At 46.0% G+C, this 21,718-nt stretch overlaps 1 protein-coding gene across 7 annotated transcripts in view; it reads left to right on the top strand.

The window, feature by feature from the left end:
• Positions 1–21,718, top strand: part of LOC140421148 (uncharacterized protein C8orf48-like) — an 87,483-nt gene that overhangs the window by 42,922 nt on the left and 22,843 nt on the right. For 6 of the 7 annotated variants that reach the window (XM_072505591.1, XM_072505593.1, XM_072505588.1 and 3 more), the window contains exons 3-4: positions 5,636–5,785; positions 18,210–18,442. In XM_072505591.1, the coding sequence (XP_072361692.1) occupies positions 5,636–5,785; positions 18,210–18,442 (383 nt within the window). The remainder of the gene's footprint in view (positions 1–5,635; positions 5,786–18,209; positions 18,443–21,718) is intronic. The other variant, XM_072505594.1, reaches the window with a different exon arrangement.

Below are 21,718 nucleotides of genomic sequence, written 5' to 3'. Positions count from 1 at the left end.
TGCAATGGTGTTTTTTTAAACAATTTCAAGTTGTAAAACAGGACATTTTGTTGGGACATCCTTTTCTGTTATTTTTTTCCCCCTTTTTCGTTATTAACTGGATGTTTGAATTTCTTTTAAAAATATTTCTGTTCTCCATTGGGATTGTCACAACATTAACTGAGATCAGTTAATTCACCACTGGACAAGAAGTGAATATGGCAGCATCCTGTTATCTCTAACTCAGTATTACACTGTGATGTTTTTATCCATTCAGCTATTAGGAAGGCTCCAAGATCAATAGGAACTTTTGGTTAAGTAATATTTATCATCTCATGATTAGAACTGCAACTCACGTACTCTTCCTTTAACAACATTATCCACCTTTGCTGCTACTTTACATCCACTACTGCTGAAACGGTATCTCGCCATTGTCATTTCCAGTCTTCATGACTTTGTTTCCTTCCTCATTCTAATGATCCAAAACTCCACTGGCCAGTACTAAGCCACGCACACCCAACATCCCCATTTTCACTGACTCACACTAACCACCTGTCGCCCAGTTACATTAAATAACTCAAGCATTGCGCTGGTCAAGGTGACACAGCCTGAGTGAGTGAGACACGGACAGAGTGAGGATTTGGTAATTTGGTGCAGTGAGGTAATTCGGTGAAGAGTGGGAGAAGGTGCTTTTTCCCGACTGTTTTGTTCTCTCTTTCTTCGGGCCTAATTTTGGGAGCCGTTCGGAGGAGGAGGAGCAGTCTCTGTGAGTATAAAAACCTAACGGTAACTTCCTAGTTTGCAGGTTTTTTTTCCAAAAGTGACGTCAGAGGGAAGCTGTGATCTGATTGGTTGATAGCAAATCTGTCCCAAATTTAAAAAAAAAACACAGCTAAACTCGGAAACTTAAATTAAACTAATTAATTAATTAGTGATGGCTGGTCAGGTGATGTGCTTGAGATGCTTGATGTGGGAGCTGGCAGATCCCATTGCGAGCTGCAGGGACCATATCTGCAGTAAGTGTTGGCTGCTCGAAGAGCTCCGGCTCAGAGTTGATGAGCTGGAGTCTGAGCTTCAAACACTGAGGCACATCCGGGAGGGGGAGACTTACCTGGACACTATGTTTCAGGAGGCAGTCACACCTGTCAGAATAAGTAGTTTAAATCCTGCCAGTGGCCAGGGACAACAGGGTGTGACTGCAAGTCAGGCAGGTAAAGGGAACCAGCAGTCAGGAACTCAGGAGCCTCAGCCCTTGACCCTGTCCAACAGGTATGAGGCACTTGCTCCCTGTGTGGATGGCGAACAGGGCTGCAGGAAGGATGAATCAGCTGACCAAGGCACCATGGTTCAGCAGGCCATTCAAGGGGTGGAGTAAATAGGCAAGTTGTAGTTGTAGGGGATTCTATTATCAGGGGGATAGATAGTATCCTTTGTGAGCAGGATAAAGAGTCCCGCATGGTATGTTGCCTGCCCGGTGCTAGGGTGCAGGACATCTCTGACCGGCTTGAAAGGATACTGGAGAGGGAGGGGGTGGATCCAGTTGTTGTGGTCCATGTCGGTACCAACAACATAGGCAAGTCTAGAAAAGAGGACCTGTTTAGAGATTATAAAGAGCTAGGATTCAAATTAAAAAACAGGTCCTCAAGGGTCATAATCTCTGGATTACTGCCCGAGCCACGTGCAAATTGGCATAAGGAGGCAAGAATAAGGGAAGTTAACACGTGGCTGAAAGAGTGGTGTGGGAAAGAGGGGTTCCTTTTCATGGGACACTGGCATCAGTTTTGGGACAGGGGGGACCTATACCGTTGGGATGGTCTCCACCTGAACCGAGCTGGGACCAGTGTTCTGGCGAAATAGGGTGGTCAATAGGACTTTAAACTAGAGATTGGGGGGGGGGGGGAAGGGAAAGTCAGGGAACCAAGAGGTGAAGTAATCAGTGGGAAGCGTAGCTGCTTAGGAATACAAAAAAGCACGAAAAGACAGAACTCAGGAGAGGTTACGATAGTCCCCATCCCACAAAATATGACACAGTGTATGGAAAGGCTCAGTAAACCAAGGTCCACCACACTAAGAAAACAAAAAGGGATGGTCAATAGAGAATTAAAAGTGCTATATTTAAATGCGCGCAGTGTACGGAACAAGGTAGATGAGCTTGTGGCCCAGATTGTGACTGGCAGGTATGATGTGGTAGGCATCACAGAGACGTGGTTGCAGGGGGTTCAGGACTGGCATTTAAACATCCAGGGATTCACAACCTATCGAAAAGACAGAGAGGTGGGCAAAGGGGGCGGGGTTGCCTTGTTAATTAGGAATGAAATTAAATCAATAGCACTAAACAACATAGGGTCAGTTGATGCGGAGTCTGTGTGGGTAGAGTTGAGGAACCACAAAGGCAAAAAAATCATAATGGGAGTAATGTACAGGCCTCCTAAAAGTGGTCAGGACCAGGGGCACAAAATGCACCACGAAATAGAAAGTGCATGTCAGAAAGGCAAGGTCACAGTGATCATGGGGGACTTCAATATGCAGGTGGACTGGGTAAATAATGCTGCCAGTGGACCCAAGGAAAGGGAATTCATTGAATGTTTACAGGAGGGCTTTTTGGAACAGCTTGTGGTGGAGCCCACAAGGGGACAGGCCATTCTGGACTTAGTGTTATGTAATGAGCCAGACTTGATTAAAGATCTTAAAGTAAGGGAACACTTAGGAGGCAGTGATCATAATATGGTAGAATTCAATCTCCAATTTGAAAGGAAGAAGGTCGAATCAGATGTAAAGGTGTTACAGTTAAATAAAGGTAACTACAGGGGCATGAGGGAGGAACTGACAAAAATCGACTGGGAGCAGAGCCTAGTGGGAAAGACAGTAGAACAGCAATGGCAGGAGTTTCTGGGAGTAATTGAGGACACAGTACAAAGTTTCATCCCAAAGAAAAGAGAGGTTATCAGAGGGGGGATTAGGCAGCCATGGCTGACAAAGGAAGTTAGGGAATGCATCAAAGCAAAAGAGGAAGCCTATAATGTGGCAAAGAGTAGTGGGAAGTCAGAAGATTGGGAAGGCTACAAAAACAAACAGAGGATAACAAAGAGAGAAATAAAGAAAGAGAGGATCAATTATGAAGGTAGGCGAGCTAGTAACATTAGGAATGATAGTAAAAGTTTCTTTAAATACATTAAAAACAAACGGGAGGCAAAAGTAGACATTGGGCCGCTCCAAAATGACGCTGGTAATCTCGTGATGGGAGACAAGGAAATAGCTGAGGAACTAAATAAGTACTTTGCATCAGTCTTCACAGTAGAAGACATGAGTAATATCCCAACAATTCAGGAGAGTCAGGGGGCAGAGTTGAATATGGTAGCCATCACAAAGGAGAAAGTGCTAGAGAAACTAAGAGGTCTAAAAATTGATAAATCTCCAGGCCCAGATGGGCTACAGCCTAGAGTTCTAAAGGAGATAGCTGAAGAAATAGCGGAGGCGTTAGTTATGATCTTTCAAAAGTCACTGGAGTCAGGGAAAGTCCCAGAGGATTGGAAAATCACTGTTGTAACCCCCCTGTTCAAGAAGGGAACAAGGAAAAAGATGGAAAATTATAGGCCAATTAGCCTAACCTCGGTTGTTGGCAAGATTCTAGAATCCGTTGTTAAGGATGAGATTTCTAAATTCTTGGAAGTGCAGGGTCGTATTAGGACAAGTCAGCATGGATTTAGTAAGGGTAGGTCATGCCTGAAAAACCTGTTAGAGTTCTTTGAAGAGATAACAAATGGGTTAGACCAAGGAGAGCCAATGGATGTTATCTATCTTGACTTCCAAAAGGCCTTTGATAAGGTGCCTCACGGGAGACTGCTGAGTCAAATAAGGGCCCATGGTATTCGAGGCAAGGTACTAATATGGATTGACGATTGGCTGTCAGGCAGAAGGCAGAGAGTTGGGATAAAAGGTTCTTTTTCGGAATGGCAACTGGTGACGAGTGGTGTCCCGCAGGGTTCAGTGTTGGGGCCACAGCTGTTCTCTTTATATATTAATGATCTAGATGACGGGACTGGGGGCATTCTGGCTAAGTTTGCCGATGATACAAAGATAGGTGGAGGGGCAGGTAGTATGGAGGAGGTGGGGAGGCTGCAGAAAGATTTAGACAGTTTAGGAGAGTGGTCCAAGAAATGGCTGATGAAATTCAACGTGGGCAAGTGTGAGGTCTTGCACTTTGGAAAAAAGAATAGAGGCATGGACTATTTTCTAAACGGTGAAAAAATTCATAATGCTGAAGTGCAAAGGGACTTGGGAGTCCTAGTCCAGGATTCTCTAAAGGTAAACTTGCAGGTTGAGTCCGTAATTAAGAAAGCAAATGCAATGTTGTCATTTATGGGATGGGCAGCACGGTAGCATTGTGGATAGCACAATTGCTTCACAGCTCCAGGGTCCCAGGTTCGATTCCGGCTTGGGTCACTGTCTGTGCGGAGTCTGCACATCCTCCCCGTGTGTGCGTGGGTTTCCTCCGGGTGCTCCGGTTTCTTCCCACAGTCCAAAGATGTGCAGGTTAGGTGGATTGGCTGTGATAAATTGCCCTTAGTGTCCAAAATTGCCCTTAGCGTTGGGTGGGGTTACTGGGTTATGGGGATAGGGTGGAGGTGTTGACCTTGGGTAGAGTGCTCTTTCCAAGAGCCGGTGCAGACTCGATGGGCCGAATGGCCTCCTTCTGCACTGTAAATTCTATGATTATCTCAAGAGGCTTGGAATATAAAAGCAGGGATGTACTTCTGAAGTTTTATAAAGCATTAGTTAGGCCCCATTTAGAATGCTGTGAGCAATTTTGGGCCCCACACCTCAGGAAGGTCATACTGGCACTGGAGCTGGTCCAGCGAAGAATCACACGGATGATCCCAGGAATGGTAGGCCTATCATACGATGAACGTCTAAGGATCCTGGGATTATATGACTTCCGCTCCTATCTCTTATGGTCTTATAAACGTCTTGCCTTCATCTGCAATATACCTCCATGGACCTTGCTACACTCGACATGTACAATGTCCTTCAACATTGTACCCCATTCCGTTCCTTCAGTTCCTGCGTCATTGACCTTCTATGTATCTCTCTTCCTGGCTAAACTTTCAGCCATTTCAATCTCGCTCTCTGAAACAGCCCCCCCCCCACCCCCCATATCCTTCTGTCTTTCCCCACTATTCAAAGTCAGCTCAAAACCTGTTTCTTCATCCCTTTCCTGTGAAGTACCTTGAAATGTTTTTCTGTATGAATGGTGCCATATTAATGCAAGATGTTGTTGTGGAAATAATCCCTATGAAACACCAGCAGATTAATGAAGCCCCAGCTAGGGCAGCACGGTGACGCAGTGGTTAGCATTGTTGCCTCACGGTGCCGAGGTACCAGGTTCAATCCTGGCTCTGGGTCACTGTCCGTGTGGAGTTTGCACATTCTCCCCATGTTTGTGTGGGTTTTACCCCCACAACCCAAAGATGTGCAGGCTAGGTAGATTGGCCACACTAAATTGCCCCTTAATTGGAAAAAATGAATTGGGTACTCTAAATTCATTAAAAAAATAAAGCCTGAGCTAAATACTCACCAATGGTGATTTAATTTTTATTTTTTAATATTGCAAACATTGTTAAATACTCATTTTACAAGCAACTATTGATGTTCTTAGAATCAAAAGAAGAATTTGAAAGCTGCGAAGTCCCTGATGATTTACTCGCTAAAGAACAATTTCTAGAAAAACATCTTGGTATATTGAACAGTAACAGGTTTGACTCTACTCCACACTCTCAAAAGGAAAAACGTATAGCATCCCAAAGAGGTAAGACATCTGGGGAAAAAAACCTGTTGAAATTTATAATTTCAAGCTGTTCTGGTAATGCTAATTGAAATCAGCATGTTCTTTAACAAATGAAATTCAGAAATCAACGGTGTAAGTTAAACATTTGCATTTTTTGGTGGATTTTGTTTTCATGAAGGTGAAGGATGATGATCCATTTTGGGTAGCCAATGGGTGGGATTCTCCATCCCACCGCGCTCGATTTCTGGTGTGGTGCGCCCCCCGCCGGCAGCGGGATTCTGTGTCCCGCCAGCCGGCCAATGGGGTTTCCCATTTTGGGCTCCCCCTTCACCATCGAGAAATCCATGAGTGCGCTGCTGGTGAAACGGAGGATCCCGTCACTGGAGAATCCAGCCCAATGTCTTTATCGGGCTTGCTCAGTTTAGACACATCTAGTTAGTAACACAGTAAAGCTTCCAATGCTCCTGCTTACGAGGAACTGGATTGCTTATGCTCCAAACTCCATTCATAGCTGGCACAAAGAAGAGGTACTCCACCCCAAACTGGAATGTATGGCCTCTGTGAAGAATGGCCAACGTGTCAAGCCACTGCAACAAGCTATTCCTCCAAAACATCACCAACTCTGAGGTTTAGTAATTCAGGCATCACTGGTGAAAGTGACCTTGGAGTTTATGCGAATAAAACCCTGGTTTCTTTGAAATTTTCTTTGCGGCACCATCATTTTCTGGGCTAAATTTTAGCACCAGAGATAGTTGTGTTTGGATCGATCGAGTTGAGGGTGAAATTTAAAAGAATTTGCACCTCACTTCAACCCACCATTAATCCATCCACTTCTATCCAGGTGGTGGAACAGGAGGCAACCCATGCTCCAGAGGGTGATACTGCTTGTGGGCTAGGAGGAATAGGAGTGCTTCCCCTTTACCCAAGCACCCCACTCATCAGACCTTTCCCCATTCAAAGGCTCCTGGGTCTGGGATTGGCTTCCCACCCTCATCCATCTCCAAGGTCAGGAATTGAATTTCCTCCTTCTCTGGGATCAAGACTGAATGCCTCAGGTTTGGGGTTTTGACCAACCTATTCCTGTGGCATGCTCTGGTGTCCTACTCATCCATTTGGAATGTCGGGTCTGTCAATTAAGCTGACTTCCAGGACAAAAGATGTACAAAGTGGAGTTAAAACTGCACAGCATTTGGGAAACCTTCTGTCCAAAGTCTGCTCCTGCCTGCATAATCCACCCATTAGTCTCCAGGCTACTGGGTATTATTTCCTAACTGTGTCAATTTGAGTAGGCTGACTAAAGAAAATTCTAATGTCTCAAATGATCAAGTTAAAACAAAGTGAACGTAGCTGTACAATAACATAGGGAGACCTTGGTACACTGCACATTGTGGCAACCCCAAAGCAAAATTCATTCTTTATTTGATGTTCTTGTCAGTCGAATAGGCTGAGCAGCTTTTGAGATTTCTTTGATATCCATCACTTTTAAGGCATTTATTCAACTGCTTTCGGCTTCACCACTCTTCGGTGTAATTTGCCATTCCCCAGGCTAAAGGGGGGCGCTGTCACCCTAACGGAAATGTTAGGAATCCATTAGCTAATGCGGAATCTGTCAGATATCTTAAAAGGGCTGCAAGCTGCATTATTATTTTCTAAATTTAATTTCTCCCCATGTGTAAAATACTGGGACATAAATAACAGAAGTAGCCAGAGGAAAAGAGACACTTATTAAAGCGCTTGTCAGTTGTTTTTGATGTCCTTGATAAGGTGGTGCTTTCCTCAGTGAAGAAAGAATTTGAAGAAGGTGATGCTCTTGTCTACTCGTACCTGCTGTTAATTTGTGAACATGATGAAACTGTCTATCTCGGAGGTTGTGTCAGTTTTAGCACAAGACTGAGAGATTAGATGTGTCCCTAACTGTCATATTGCCTCCACAGCCCCCAATTCCCTATTACCATGATGCAGCTCACCAAGCAGAACAGTTCTCAGTAAGGCTTTCAATGTGAAGCTTTTTTAAAAATTCATTTACGGGATGTGGGTGTCGCTGGTTAGGCCAGCATTTATTGCCCATCCCTAGTTGCCCTTCAGAAGGTGGTGGTGAGTTGCCTTCTTGAACCGCTGCAGTCCTTGAGGTATAGATACACCCACTGTGATGTTCGGGAGGGATGTTGCCCCAGCGACAGTGAAGGAACAGCGATATATTTCCAAGTCAAGGTGGCGAGTGACTTGGAGGGGACCTCCGGTGGGTGGGGTGGGGGGGTGGGGGGGGGGGGGGGGTTCCCAGGTATCTGCTGCTCTTGTCCTTCTAGGTTGTTGTGGTCGTGGGTTTGGAAGGTGCTGTCTGAGGAACCTTGGTGGGTTACTGCAGTGCATCTTGTAGATGGTACACACGGCTGCCACTTTTCGTCGGTGGTGGAGGGTTGGAATGTTTGTGGAAGTGGGAGCAATCAAGTGGGCTGCTTTTTCCTGGATGGTGTTGAGTCTCTTGAGCATTGTTGGAGCTGCATTCATTCAGGTAAGTGGGGAGTATTCCATTACACTCCTGACTTGTGTCTTGTAGATGGTGGACTGGCTTTGGGGGGTCAGGAGGTGAGTTACCCGCTGTAGGATTCCTTGACTTTGACCTGCCCTAGTAGCCACAGTATTAATATGGCTAGTCCAGTTTACTTTCTGATCAATGGCAACCCCCAGCATGTTGATTGTGGGGGATTCAGTGATGGTAATGCTGAATGCCAAGGGGTGATTATTAGATCCTCTCTTGTAGAAGATGGTCATTGCCTGGCACTTGTGTGGTGTGAATGTATCTTGCCACTTGTCAACCCAAGCCTGGATTTTGTCCAGATCTTGTTGCATTTGGACATGGATTGCTTCATTACCTGATGAGTCGCGAATGGTGCTGAACATTGTGCAGTCACCTGCAAACATCCCCACTTCAGACCTTATGATGGAAGGGAGGTCATTGATGAAGCAGCTGAAGATGGTTGGGCCAAGGACACTACCCTGAGGAACTCCTGCAGTGATGTCCTGGAGCTGAGATGATTGACCTCCAACCACCACAACCATCTTCCTTTGTGTCAGGTATGACTCCAACCAGCGGAGAGTTTTCCCCCTGATTCCCATTGACTCTAGTTTAGCTAGGGCTCCTTGATGCCATACTCGGTCAAATGCTGCCCTGATGTCAAGGGCAGTCACTCTCACTTCACCTCTGGCATTCAGCTCTTTTGTCCATGTTTGAACCAATGAGGTCAGGAGCTGAGTGACACTGGCGCAACCCAAACTGACCGTCCGTGAGCAGGTTATTGCTGAGTAAGTGCTGCTTGATAGCACTGTTGATGACTCCTTCCATCACTTTGCTGATGGTGGAGAGTAGACTGATAGGGCGGTAATTGGCTGGGTTGGATTTGGCCTGTCTCTTGTGTTTAGGACACACCTGGGCAATTTTCCACATTGCCGGGTAGATACCAGTGATGTAGCTGTACTGGAATAGCTTGGCTAGGGGTGCGGCAAGTTCTGGAGCACAAGTCTTCAGCACTATTGCCGGGGTCTTGTCAGGACCCACAGCCTTTCAGTATCCAGTGTCTTCAGCCATTTATTGGTATCACGTGGAGTGATTCGTATTGGCTGAAGACTGACATCTGTGATGCTGGGGACCTCCGGAGGAGACTGAGATAGATCATCCAATCGGTACTTCTGGCTGAAGATCGTTGTGAATGCTTCAGCCTTGTCTTTTGCACATATGTGCTTGGCTCCTTCATCAGGGGATAGGGATATTCATGGAGCCTTCTCCTCCAGTGCGTTGTTTAATTGTCCACCACCATTCACGGCCGGGTGTGGAAGGTCTACAGAACTTAGATCTGATGCGTTCATTGTGGAATCACTTAGCTCTGTCTATTATTTGCTGCTTTTGCTGTTTGGCACACAAGTAGTCCTGTGTTGTAGCTTCACTAGGTTGACACCTCATTTTCCGGTATACCTTATGTTGCTCCTGGCATGCTCTCCTGCACTCTTGTTAAAATAGCTAAAGATGAAGAAGAAAGTGCTCTCAGCATGGTAATAGTCAATGGTGATGTGTCCAATCATTGCCAAGTAACAAACAAAATGACAAAGCAATTAAGTTCAAATTAGAACTGATCACTGCTCTGGCAAGATCAGATATTCAGTATAGTGCCCAGTTCTTGTCCTCAAGGTGCAGCGGAGACATTCGAGCTCTGGAGACTGAAGAGGAGCACAAAACTGACCCTTGGCAGCAGAGGATTTAGTAAACGGAAGTAAACTGGAGGAACTTTGACTCTGCAACGTTGAAAACAGTGGAGAAGAGATCTTACAGAGTCACAGAAGTGTAAATGATACAAAAAAGATAGATCAAACACTACTTCAAATTAAATTGTGACAATTACACAAAAGGGTAGAGGGTACAGTTGTTAGCACTGCTATCTCACAGTGTCAGGGAACCCAGGTTCAATTCCGGCCTTATCTGTGTGGAGTTTGCATGTTCTCCCCGTGTCTGAGTGGGTTTCCTCCGGGTGCTCCGGTTTCCTCCCCCAGTCCAAAGATGTGCATGTAAGGTGGATTGACCTTGTGAAATTGCCCCTTAGTGTCCAGGGATGTGCAGGTTAGGTTATGGGGTTCCAGAGATAGGCCGGATGGCTGGGAGAGCGGATCTAGGTAGGGTGCTCTTTGACAGGATTGGTGCAGCCTCAATGGGCTGAATGGCCTCCATCTGCACTGTAGGGATTCAATGGTTCTATGAATTTAAGACTGATGTCAGGAAGTCCTGCACACAATGTTTATGTACAGTGGACATTTTGAGGCAAAAGCCCCGAAATAATTTAAGAAAGAATGTGGTGCAGATGGTTCTTTAAATTTAAAAGGTTTTATTTATCTGTATCTATCTTGTGATCCATCTGAAGCAGAATACGTAAACCATGGAGAATAAACTACTCTGCAAGTTCTTGTAAAGTTTACAAATAATTCTTTGTTTTTCACACATCTCTGAATAAACTGTTGGATTACTGAATGTTTACAGCTCTTAATGACCTATGCAGATTGTTAGCTGGTGAAAAGTTTAAAGTTGACTAGCAGTAAGAATACTGATGGCCAGGTTCTGTTGGGTAACATTATGGAATTAATTTGGCACAGTTCCAACCAGAAGAGACCCAGGTGCAGTTTGATTGCTGGATGATAGTAACCATGGAAATAGGTGAATTTTAATAGACATTTCTAAAGGAGGCCCATATGGAGCTGTGATTAATTTTTGGAGCATGTGAGATGAATTAAAATTGATTACATCATTAAACCAAAATGAGTGAGAATCACTTCAGATAAATAAAAGTTGACAAGACTTACATAAGGACCAGAAGGTGACTGGTTCATGAACCACTGAGAAGTCTGTGAGAATGGATAGATCTTCTCTGTAAATTCCTCCTCTGTTCCTATATATGAGACTCTTGACCATCATTTATATTTTCCCCATCAAAACCAGGACTGGATGTGCAGGTCAGGTGGGTATACAGGGATAAGGGGGGGGGAGGGGCCTAGGTAGCATGCTCTTCTGGGGGTTCGGTGCAGACTTGATGGGCCGAATGGCCTCTTTCTGCCCTGTCGGGCTTCGATGGACTGGGTGCTTGCCACAGGGGAATTGAACCTGTAAACATGCTCTGTACCGTTGGATTGTGGATAATGGAGATGTGGGTCGGGACGGATATATCATAAACCATGGGCTGGAATTTCTGATTCTGAGACTTAAGTGCTGACCCTGGCATGGGAATGGTGGCCTTTTACGACTGGAAAAATGGTGCAAAATGGCCACTGATCCCTGGTCTGGTGGGGGCCTAGCAGACACGCAGCGTAGAGCACCCGGCTCTAGCGGCCGAAAAGGCCGGAGAATTGCTGGGTCCGTTGCCCTGCATGCGCACAGCGGCGGCCTGCAGCGGCCGCGCTGCGCAACATGGCGTTAGCCACACGCGGACCTGGCCTGTCAAATAGTGCCCCCATTTGGCCAGGCTCGCCACCCCCGGATCCACCCTAACAAGTGCCCCCAGACCCTGTCAAAGCCCCCCCTGCCCGCAGATCGGCTCTCCCCCGACTGTGGCAGCGCTGGACTCAGTCCGCAGCCCCCACGCCGAGTTCCCGACAAAAAATAGCATGAGAGACCCACACCGCCAGGAACTCGGCCCTTCGGGGGCAGAGCATTGTGAGGAGGGCCTCCGGTTATGTTCGGAGGCCGTCCATACGGCGTGTGGTGTACTCCTAGAGTATCCCGTTTTGGAGGGGGCAGAGCATCGCAAAGCGGCGCAGCCCCCGATTTTGGAGCCGACGTGGATTCTCCAGCCGATCGCCAAACGTGATATTGACGTTGGAGACCGGAGAATCCTGCCCAAGGTCTCCAGTTTCATGGCTAAATTAATTCAGTGACAAAAACATGTTTGTGCAGTGGGTGTTATTATTCATCGCAGAATTCAACCCATGGAAATGGAAATGGACTTTCATGTCAAGAATACAACATTTCTCTGTCCAATTGTCTCGACCCTGCCCCTCTCATGAAAGCATTGACTTTTGTTCAGCCAATGTTTCCATTTTCTTGTCCATTTCTCATTTGGCAGGCTATTTGAATAGAAAAGGTCTTATAACGGAACCTGATCCAATCCTGAATCAATGTCTGCACATGCACTTTCCAGCAGGTGTCACTGCAGACATGGGTGTGATTCCAAGCTGATTTTTTTCCCTGTTGCCCAGGGCAACAATTGCCCTGGCCAAGGTGAGTGATTTCAGCACAAACCAGGAGTTGAGCATGGACCTCCAAATCTGTATCGCTTCATATTACATCCTTGTGCCTTCTCCCACTGGGGCGAAGCTTTGCACAGCACAAATGCAAGTTGATAAAATTACCCATACTGGGTTATTAATTGTGGTTATTAATGGGCATTGATATGAAGTTTTCAAATAAAAATGTAATGCAAAACTTTCAAGCACAACTTTATGCATGAAGCCCTGGAGTATTGTTTGAAAAAGGAAAAGTTTTTGTTTCTAGTCTATTTCTATTATTCACAAGATCTTAAAATGAATTAAACATTGAGGTCTTGTTTAATTTTTAATGCAATAAAAGAACAAATTTAAATGTAACTTGTGCATGAAATTCAGATTGAAGTAATTATATGTTGCTGTATGTACGACCTTATTGTGTGCTGATTGGCTATTGGTGTCTGTCTATATTTCTAACAGGCACTTCAAAAATTCACTGACTTGACAGCGAAGAGGTTTTGTTTTGGGGTTTTGAAAGGCGACTTATGAACATACCTACGTATAAAAATGATAGACCGAAAAAGACCGAATGGTCAATCGACTTGCACTTGTCATGTGCTTTATGTACAATGAATTATTTTGGAGTGCCATAATTACATTTGCATGGCCTTAGCAGTAGCTACAGTCGACAAAATATGTTGGAAAGTGGACACATTGAATGAAAACAGTGGTAATAATCAGAAACAGTTTCTCAGCTATGTTAAGCTTCCGAGGAACCATCAAAAATTATAATGGCCTTTGAAAGATACTCAAATGTAGACTATGGACGTATTGTAGTCAATGAGGAGCCCCAAATAGGTAAGTCAAAAGTAGTTGATTTCCTACTCACGGTTTGGAAATACAGCAACTAAGCAACACTCCAAGTCCCAACTGGGACCATCCTGAGATGCCGGCTCCCTCTTGGGCCGGCTTTTATCTCGGGGAATTAATGAGCTCTGCTGTTGGGCCTATCTGTTGCCCATATCTTTAATAGTTCACTGAAGATGGCAAGATTCTCGAATGTTGGAAGAATGGCAACATCATTTTAACATTTTTTTTTCAATAAACATTTTATTGAGGTATTTTTGGTTTTACAACAACGACAAAATAAACAACATACATAAATCTATAAACATAGTGCAAAAAGCCTGCTTCCTCCCTTACAGGTCCCACCTTTATTAACCCCTCCTTTATTGAGTCCCTCCAAGCTAATAATATATTTAAACATTTATAAACATGCAATAAGTCAGAATGAATGAACATATAAAATAGGAGCAGAAGTAGGCCAATCGGCCCTTTGCGCTTGGTCCGCCATTCATTCTAAAAAATAAATTTAGAGTACCCAATTCATTTTTTTCCAATTAAGGGGCAATTTAGTGTTGCCAATCCACCTACCCTGCACATCTTTGGGTTGTGGGGGTGAGACCCACGCAGACACGGGGAGAATGTGCAAGCTCCACACAGACAGTGACCTGGGGCTGGAATCGAACCCAATTCCTCAGTGCCGTGAAGCAGCAGTGCTAACCTCTGCGCCACCGTGCTGACTCTTGCTCTGCCATTCAATAAGATCATGGCTGATTCAAGTTCTGCATTCCCATCTACCCCGATGGTTCTCTTGCCTAGCAAACATCTATCTACCTCCACCTTAAAAATATTCAATGTCCCTGCCTCCATCGCCTTCTGAGGCAGAGAGTTCCAAAGTCGCACATCTAACTAATAGAAAAAAAAAATCTCATCTCTGCCTTGAAAGGGAAACCCTAATTTTAAAACAATGCCCCAGGGTAACTATAAGCTCATTAGTGTGACTCCAGTGATAGGTCAAATAAATATTCCTTGTATCCTTAGAGATGCTTTACATGACCACTTAAAAAGAGAAGGCATTATCTAGAACAGTTGTGCTTTACTGATTTGATTAAATGTTGGACACAGGCTGTAGGAGCGGTTTCAAAACCTGTGTATTGAGTCAGCTTCCACGTGGGGTTCTAGCCTGTGGCTCAACTCAGTACAGAGAGCAACAGCCACATCAACAATCTGGATAAGACGGCTATTTAAATATCTCAAGCTTGGTTTCGTGTACACGGAGATAGCCCGGATAATGCCAAGATCGATCTACTAAACACTGATAAAAACACATCAATTATACAATTTCCAAAAATCAATAGCCCACCTCAGTTGGACTCGATCCAATCCCTGAAGCTGTCGTGTTTAAACTTTATCCAATAAAAGTGCAATCAACCCACGATTGAGCCTCATCCTGTTAGTTGTGTTTACAAAAGGCTTTACGTCAATCCTAAATTGTTTTCCCCATCTTAGCATCCTGCTTATGAGGGACAGGTTGGCAGAACTGGCATACTCTTTACTCCATGGATTGTTTCAGAAGGACAGGATATCAGAAGTGACTTCCTTTTTGCTTCATAGCTTGTTCCAGAGGATATCGGAGGTCACTGATAAAAACTTGCTTACTATCTCAAAAGCATGGGCACGTTAGCTAGCCTAAATCCCATCATGCCTTGTGGCCACTGCTTGTAGCCAGGGCATACATGATTATCACTGCTTTGTCCCAAAATACAAATCCTTTCAAAGGTATGCCAACTGTATGTTCGGGAATTCTGTTAACATTTCTGCATGTTGCTTTTGTAGTTCTGGCATTTCTTTTGGTCTTTTTCTGTGTTACACCAGCTGAACTTTGTAGTAATCTCCTTGGGTCCTTCAAACCTTTCACTACATTAAATCAATGGTTAATGGTTAATAATGATAACTCAGTACACTTTCTATAATTAATCTCAATCCTTAATAAACTACCTTCTGTAAAACTAATCTCGTGGCATGCTAGCTATTCAGTTTTAAGAGGTCTCATCGCAGAACTCCCCCTTCACAGGCTTCCAATCAGAAAAACATCTTCGACCATCACCCTCTGCATCCTGCCACTTAGCCAATTCTGGACCAATTTGCCAAATTTCCTTGGGCCTCGTGGGCTCTTACCTTCAATCAGTATCCGATGTGGGACCTTATCAAAAGCCTTGCTGAAGTCCAAGTAGACTATGTCAAATGCATTGCCCTCATCTACACACCTGGTCACTTCTTCAAAAAATTCAATCAAATTTGTCAGACAAGACCTCCCCTTAACAAAACCATTCTTGATTAATCCCGGCCTCTCCAAATGCCGATTAATTCTGTCTCTCAGAATTGCTTCCAATAGATTCCCTACCTGAGGTTAGACTGACTGGCTTATAGTTTCCTGGTTTATCCCTGCATTCCTTCTTGAATAATAGTACCATTTTGGCTACCCTCCAATTCTTGGCACCTCTCCTGTGACCAGAGAAGGATTGAAAATTATTGCCAACATCCCGACTATTTCCTCCCTTGCCTCACTTAACAGCCTGGGATACATTTCATCTGGCCTGGAGATTTATTATTAAGCCTGCCAGACCACTCAGAACCTCCTCTTTGTCTATGTTAATTTCTTTAAAAATGGAGTTGATTTACCGCCCATATCCTGCTGGAATCAGGATGGGACAAGGCCAATAGATCCTCTGAGAAGCCTCTTCTGGGATTCCCGATGGTTGTTAAGCCTTGCGAGATATAATGAGATCTTGCGATACATGGTGATATGGATCCCGCACAAAATGGGAGGGACCCAGACTTGCTGTGTTAGGTGAGCTTAAATGTTCACATATCCCTCATGAGCCAGATCAAACCATCAGCCGGGATCTACTGGCCTTGCCGAGGAGACCCAACCGGGCACCGTTTGGCACTGGTCATGACAAACGGGAACCAGCAGAAATTGCATCTGGCAATCGGAGGCCCCCAGATGGTTGGAATGCCATCTGGGGATTTTCACAGTAATTTCATTGCACTGTTATTATAGCCTACTTGTGATAATAATAAGGATTATTATTATTAGCACAGCCAGCCTGGCACCCTATCAGTGCCACCTGGGCACTCTGGCAGTGCCACTTATATGTCAGCCTGGCACTGCCAGAGTGCTGAGAATGCACGGCCAGGCTGGCAGGGGCAGTGCCAAGGTTCCCAGTGGCATTTTGCCTGCACTGGGGATTGGACCGGGGGGGGGGGGGGGGGGGGTGCCCTGCCCGTATGAGGTGAGGTGTGGGGGAGGGGCTCAAGGACATCCTAACAGGGGATTTGGGGCATTGGGGGGGGGTCAGGTGATCGTGTTGGGGGGGGGTCGAGAGATTTGGGCGCCATTTAAAAATGGGGGCCTGATCTCTGAGCTCGTAAGTGCAGGAAATGTGACTGAATGCGGCCTCGGCGTGGCATTCCCCACTGAGGCACGAAAACCCCCCAGAGTGCTGTTAGATAGCGTGGTTGTTCTCGGCACTACAAGTGCTGGGAACGACCCCTCTAATCCCGCCCCGAAATGACTCTTATTTTTCGTTAGATCACGCCCTCTTTCACAGTCCTTTTCCCTGATTTCTATACCCACATCGTCCAACTCACTGGTGAACTACCAGTTTATCGAGTGGAACCCCTTTCGGTTTGTGCTTAGTGGCCTCTTATCTGCAGGTGCTCGTCGGGTGACATGCATCCTGTTGATCACCCCCTGGATCCGGGGCATGTCAGCGATGGTGGCGCACCCCGCTGCCCTGGCATCTTGGTGGGCTCGGTCCTCATTGAAATGGATGTATTGTGCCGACTGGGCATTTAGGGCCTCGGTGATGGCATTTAATAGTCAACTACATTGCTATGAGTTGACCAGGTAAGGCCTGTAGATTTTCTTCCTTAAAAGTCTTCAGCGATTCAGATGGGTTTTTATGACAACCAACAAGGTTTTCATGGTCACCATCAATGAGACAAGCTTTTTTGCATTCCACATTTCAGAATTGAATTTAAATTCCACCAGCTGCTGTGGTGGGATTGAACCTGCGTCCCCAGAACATTCGCCCAGGCCTTGGGATTACGAGTCCAATAACATTACCTCTACTACCCCCATCACCTAAACATGCACATACTTCTCTCCACCCTCCTGAAGATATCCTACTGATCTTTCAGAAAGCATTTACAAGAAGTTTATCTTGTGGAATTTGAAGTAATCTGCAGCGATAAATTGGGAATTGGCTAAATGTCTGTGGGTAGAATGTTGTCAATGTATTTTGACCTGCTTGGAGACTGGTTATCAGTCGTGTCTTTCAGGGATTGAGGCAAGGACCTTTGCTACATACTTTTTTCATAAATGATGCAGATTATGGGCGACAGCAAGATATGTGCCGGTAATACAGCTGTAGAAGATGCTTACCTATTCTAAGTAGACCATATTGTGTTGGGTATTGGCCTATGGTTGGCAAATGATGTTGAACTTAGAAATCCGTAGTGTTATGCATGTGGGAAGGTCAAATGATAAAACCACATCCACCCACCTGGGAGCAAAATTGAAGCCAGCAGTGTAGAAGATTTCCAGGTACTACAATGCATCACTCCTTTAATGTTCATGACCAACAGTGTGAGACTAAAGCCAACTAAGTCATTGGGAGAACCACAACCCAGTTTTAATGAAGGATATTGCATCGCACATGACTGTAGTATAATATGTTCAATTTATGAATGACCCAGCTATTCCTTTCTCACCCCAAATGCCTGTTTTCCTCCCATGTGTTTACTTTTTCTCTCAGCACTTGTTTCTGGAATTTATCTTAAATTTGTTCTTCATTAGAGGCCATTCAGCCACTCCCAGCAGAATCAGCGACTTTGCAAATGTATTGCCGGATGAAGATCGATCAGCTTCAACGGCAACTTCAAGCGAAAAAATCAGAGTCCTATAAACATGGAAAGCGACATTCAACAATGCCATTGAACAGAGGGACTGCTCCTCAGCAAAGCTGCATTGTACCCCAGCATCTGATAAACCAAGTACGGCTTAAATGCATCTCAGAGACAGTTAAACAGGTACTCTAGATTACATTTTCATTGCAATCACTGTTCCTCTACTTGTTGCAGCAGAATAGAAGTAAATGGTATCCCAGTGGAATTAGGGCGAAGGCACATGGGTGGCAATTAAACAAATTAGATCATTGCCATTTTCTCTCCTCTGTTGAGGGTTTTTTCTGGTCATAGAATCATAGAATCTACAGTGCAGGAAAAGGCCATTTGGCGCATCGAGTCTGCATCGGCCCTTGGAAAGAGCACCCTACCTAAGTCCACGCCGCCACGCTATCCCCGTAACCCAGTAACCGACATAACCTTTTTTTTGACACTAAGGGAAATTTAGCATAGCCAATCCACCTAGCTTGCACATCTTTGGAAACCGGAGCACCCGGAGGAAACCCACGCAGGCACGGGGAGAATGTACAGACACTGCACAGGCAGTGACCTGAGCCAGGAATCGATCCTGGGATCCTGCAGCTGGGAAGCAACTGTGCTAACCACTATGCTAGTGTGCCACCCCACGCCAGTGGCTTTCCATTGGTCATTGAGGGGCACCAATATCCTGGCTGGGAGGTTTGCCAGAGTCACTCGGGAGGATTTAAACTAATATGGCAGGGGGTGGGAACCAGAACGTTAGCTTAGAAGGTGTCATAACTGAAGGGGAAATAGAGAACAAAAATAAGAGAACAACATCACCCTCGAGCAGAGCAAAAAAGGTGACAAGTGTAAGAAGGGAGGTGGTCAATGCAGGACTGAGGGTGTTGTACCTAAATGCGCGCAGTATACAGAACAAAGTAAATAAGCTTGTTGCGCACATTGAAATTGGCCGGTACGGTGTTGTGGGCATCACAGAGAATTGGCTGCAAAGGAATCAGCGCTGGGATCTAAATGTACAAGTATATGTGTCCTTTCGAATGGACAGGCAGATGGGCAAAGGGGACGGGGTTGCATTGTTAGTAAGGAAGAAGTTAAATCAACAGCAAGGGGCGATTTAGGATCAAAAGGAATAGAAACTCTGTGGGTAGAGTTGAAAAATCGCAAAGGTAAAAAGACCATGGGCAGGAAAACCGGCGCCAAAGGCCTCCCAAAGTGAGGAATTCTCACCTTTCTAGGGAGCTAGGTTGCCGCTGGAATCGTCCCCGCTGCTCCAGCTGGCGCCGAAGGGCCGGCGCGAGTTCGCGCATTCACGGAACGGCGGGCGTGACCTCGCGCATGTGCGGACCGGACAGCATATTTCCGCGCATGCGCAGAATGGCCGGTGTATTTTCGCGCATGCGCAGGGGTTCCCTTCTCTGCACCGGCCCCCTGGAAATATGGAGGAGCCCTACAGGGCCCCGGCGTGGAGCAACCAGCCAGCCCGCAGATCGTAGGCCCCGATCACGGGCCAGGCCACCATGGGGGCACCCCCCAGGGTCGGGTCCCCCCGCGCCCCCCCCCTAGGACCACTCCTGCACACTTACCTGCCAGGTATGGGCAGCACGGTAGCATTGTGGATAGCATAATTGCTTCACAGCTCCAGGGTCCCAGCTTCGATTCCGGCTTGGGTCACTGTCTGTGCGGAGTCTGCACATCCTCCCCGTGTGTGCGTGGGTTTCCTCCGAGTGCTCCGGTTTCCTCCCACAGTCCAAAGATGTGCAGGTTAGGTGGATTGGCCATGATAAATTGCCCTTAGTGTCCAACATTTCCCTTAGTGTTGGGTGGGGTTACTGGGTTATGGGGATAGGGTGGAGGTGTTGACCTGGGGTAGGCTGCTCTTTCCAAGAGCCGGTGCAGACTCTTCAGTGCCGAATGGCCCCTTCTGCACTGTAAATTCTATGATAATCTATGAAGGTCCCGCCGTGCATGAGGTGAGTTATTCACGCCGGCAGGATTGGCCAAAATGTTACGGCCATTCGCCCCATCGGAGCCCGGTGAATCGCCGGGGGGGGGGGGGCGCGCTGTCAATGGCCCCCGACCGGCGTGGCGGGAATCCTGCTGGTCCCGAAAAATGGCGCCGGAGAACAGGGCAGCCGGCGGCGGGGCGGGAATTGTGCCTCCCCCAGGGATTCTCCGTCCCGGCGCAGGGCGGGGAATCCCGGCCCCTGATGAGAGTTCTGTGTACAGGCCCCCGAGCAGTAGTCAGAATGTGGGGCAGAAAATAAATCAGGAGATAGAAAAGACATGTAAAAAAGGCAATATCACAATAACAATGGGGGACTTCAATATGCAGGTGGACTGCGAAAATCAGGTTGGTAGTGGATCCCCAGAAAAGGAATTTGTGGAATGTCTCAGAGATGTTTTTTGGAGCAGCTTGTGACAGAGCCTACTAGTGAATAGGGAATTCTGGATTTGGTGATGTGTAATGAGGCTGCATTGATTCGGGAACTTAAGGTGAAGGAGCCCTTAGGGAGCAGTGACCACAATATGATAGAATTTACCCTGCAGTTTGAGAGGGAGAAGCTGGAATCAGATATAACGGTATTACAATTGAATAAGGGTAACTACAAAGATGTGAAGGAGGAGCTGGCCAGAGTTGATTGGAAAAGGAGCCCAGCAGGGAAGACAGTGGAACATCAATGGCAGGTTTTTTTGGGGGTTATTCAGGAGGCACAACAGAAATTCATCCCAAGGAGGAGGAAACATGCAAAGGGGAGGACAAGGCATCCATGGCTGACGAGGGAAGTCAAGGACAGCATAAAAGCAAAAGAAAAAGCATACAGTGGCGAGGATTAGTGGGAAACCAGAGGATTGGGAATCCTTTAAAAGTGAGCAGAGGACAACAAGAAAAGCAATAAGGGGGCAGAAGATGAAATATGAGTGCAAGCTAGCTAGTAATATAAAAGAAAATAAGAAGAGTTTTTTTTCAATATATAAAAGGTAAGAGAGAGGCAAAAATAGATATTGGACCACTGGAAAATATGGCTGGAGAAGTAATAATAGGAAACAAAGAAATGGCAAAGGCACTGAATAGTTACTTTGCATCAGTCTTCATGGTGGAAGACACCAGTGGGATGCCAGAGCTCCAGAAGAATCAGGGGGCACAGGTGAGTGCAGTGACCATCACTAAGGAGAAGGTTCTGGAGAAACTGAAAGGGCTGAAGGTGGATAAATCACCTGGACCAGATGGACTACACCCCAGGGTTCTAAAAGAGATAGCTGAGGAGATTGTGGAGGCATTGGTGATGATCTTTCAGGAATCACTGGAGGCAGGAAGGGTCGAAGTGGACTGGAAAGTGGCTAATGTAACACCACTTAAGAAGGGAGGGAGGCAGAAGATTGGAAATTATAAGCCGGTTAGCCTGACTTCGGTCATTTGGT

The sequence above is a fragment of the Scyliorhinus torazame genome, chromosome 5 (genome assembly GCF_047496885.1).
Source record: "Scyliorhinus torazame isolate Kashiwa2021f chromosome 5, sScyTor2.1, whole genome shotgun sequence".
NCBI classification, from domain to species: domain Eukaryota; kingdom Metazoa; phylum Chordata; class Chondrichthyes; order Carcharhiniformes; family Scyliorhinidae; genus Scyliorhinus; species Scyliorhinus torazame.
The sequence above is the reverse complement of the archived record's forward strand: the minus strand, read 5'-3'. Positions and strand labels throughout refer to the sequence as shown.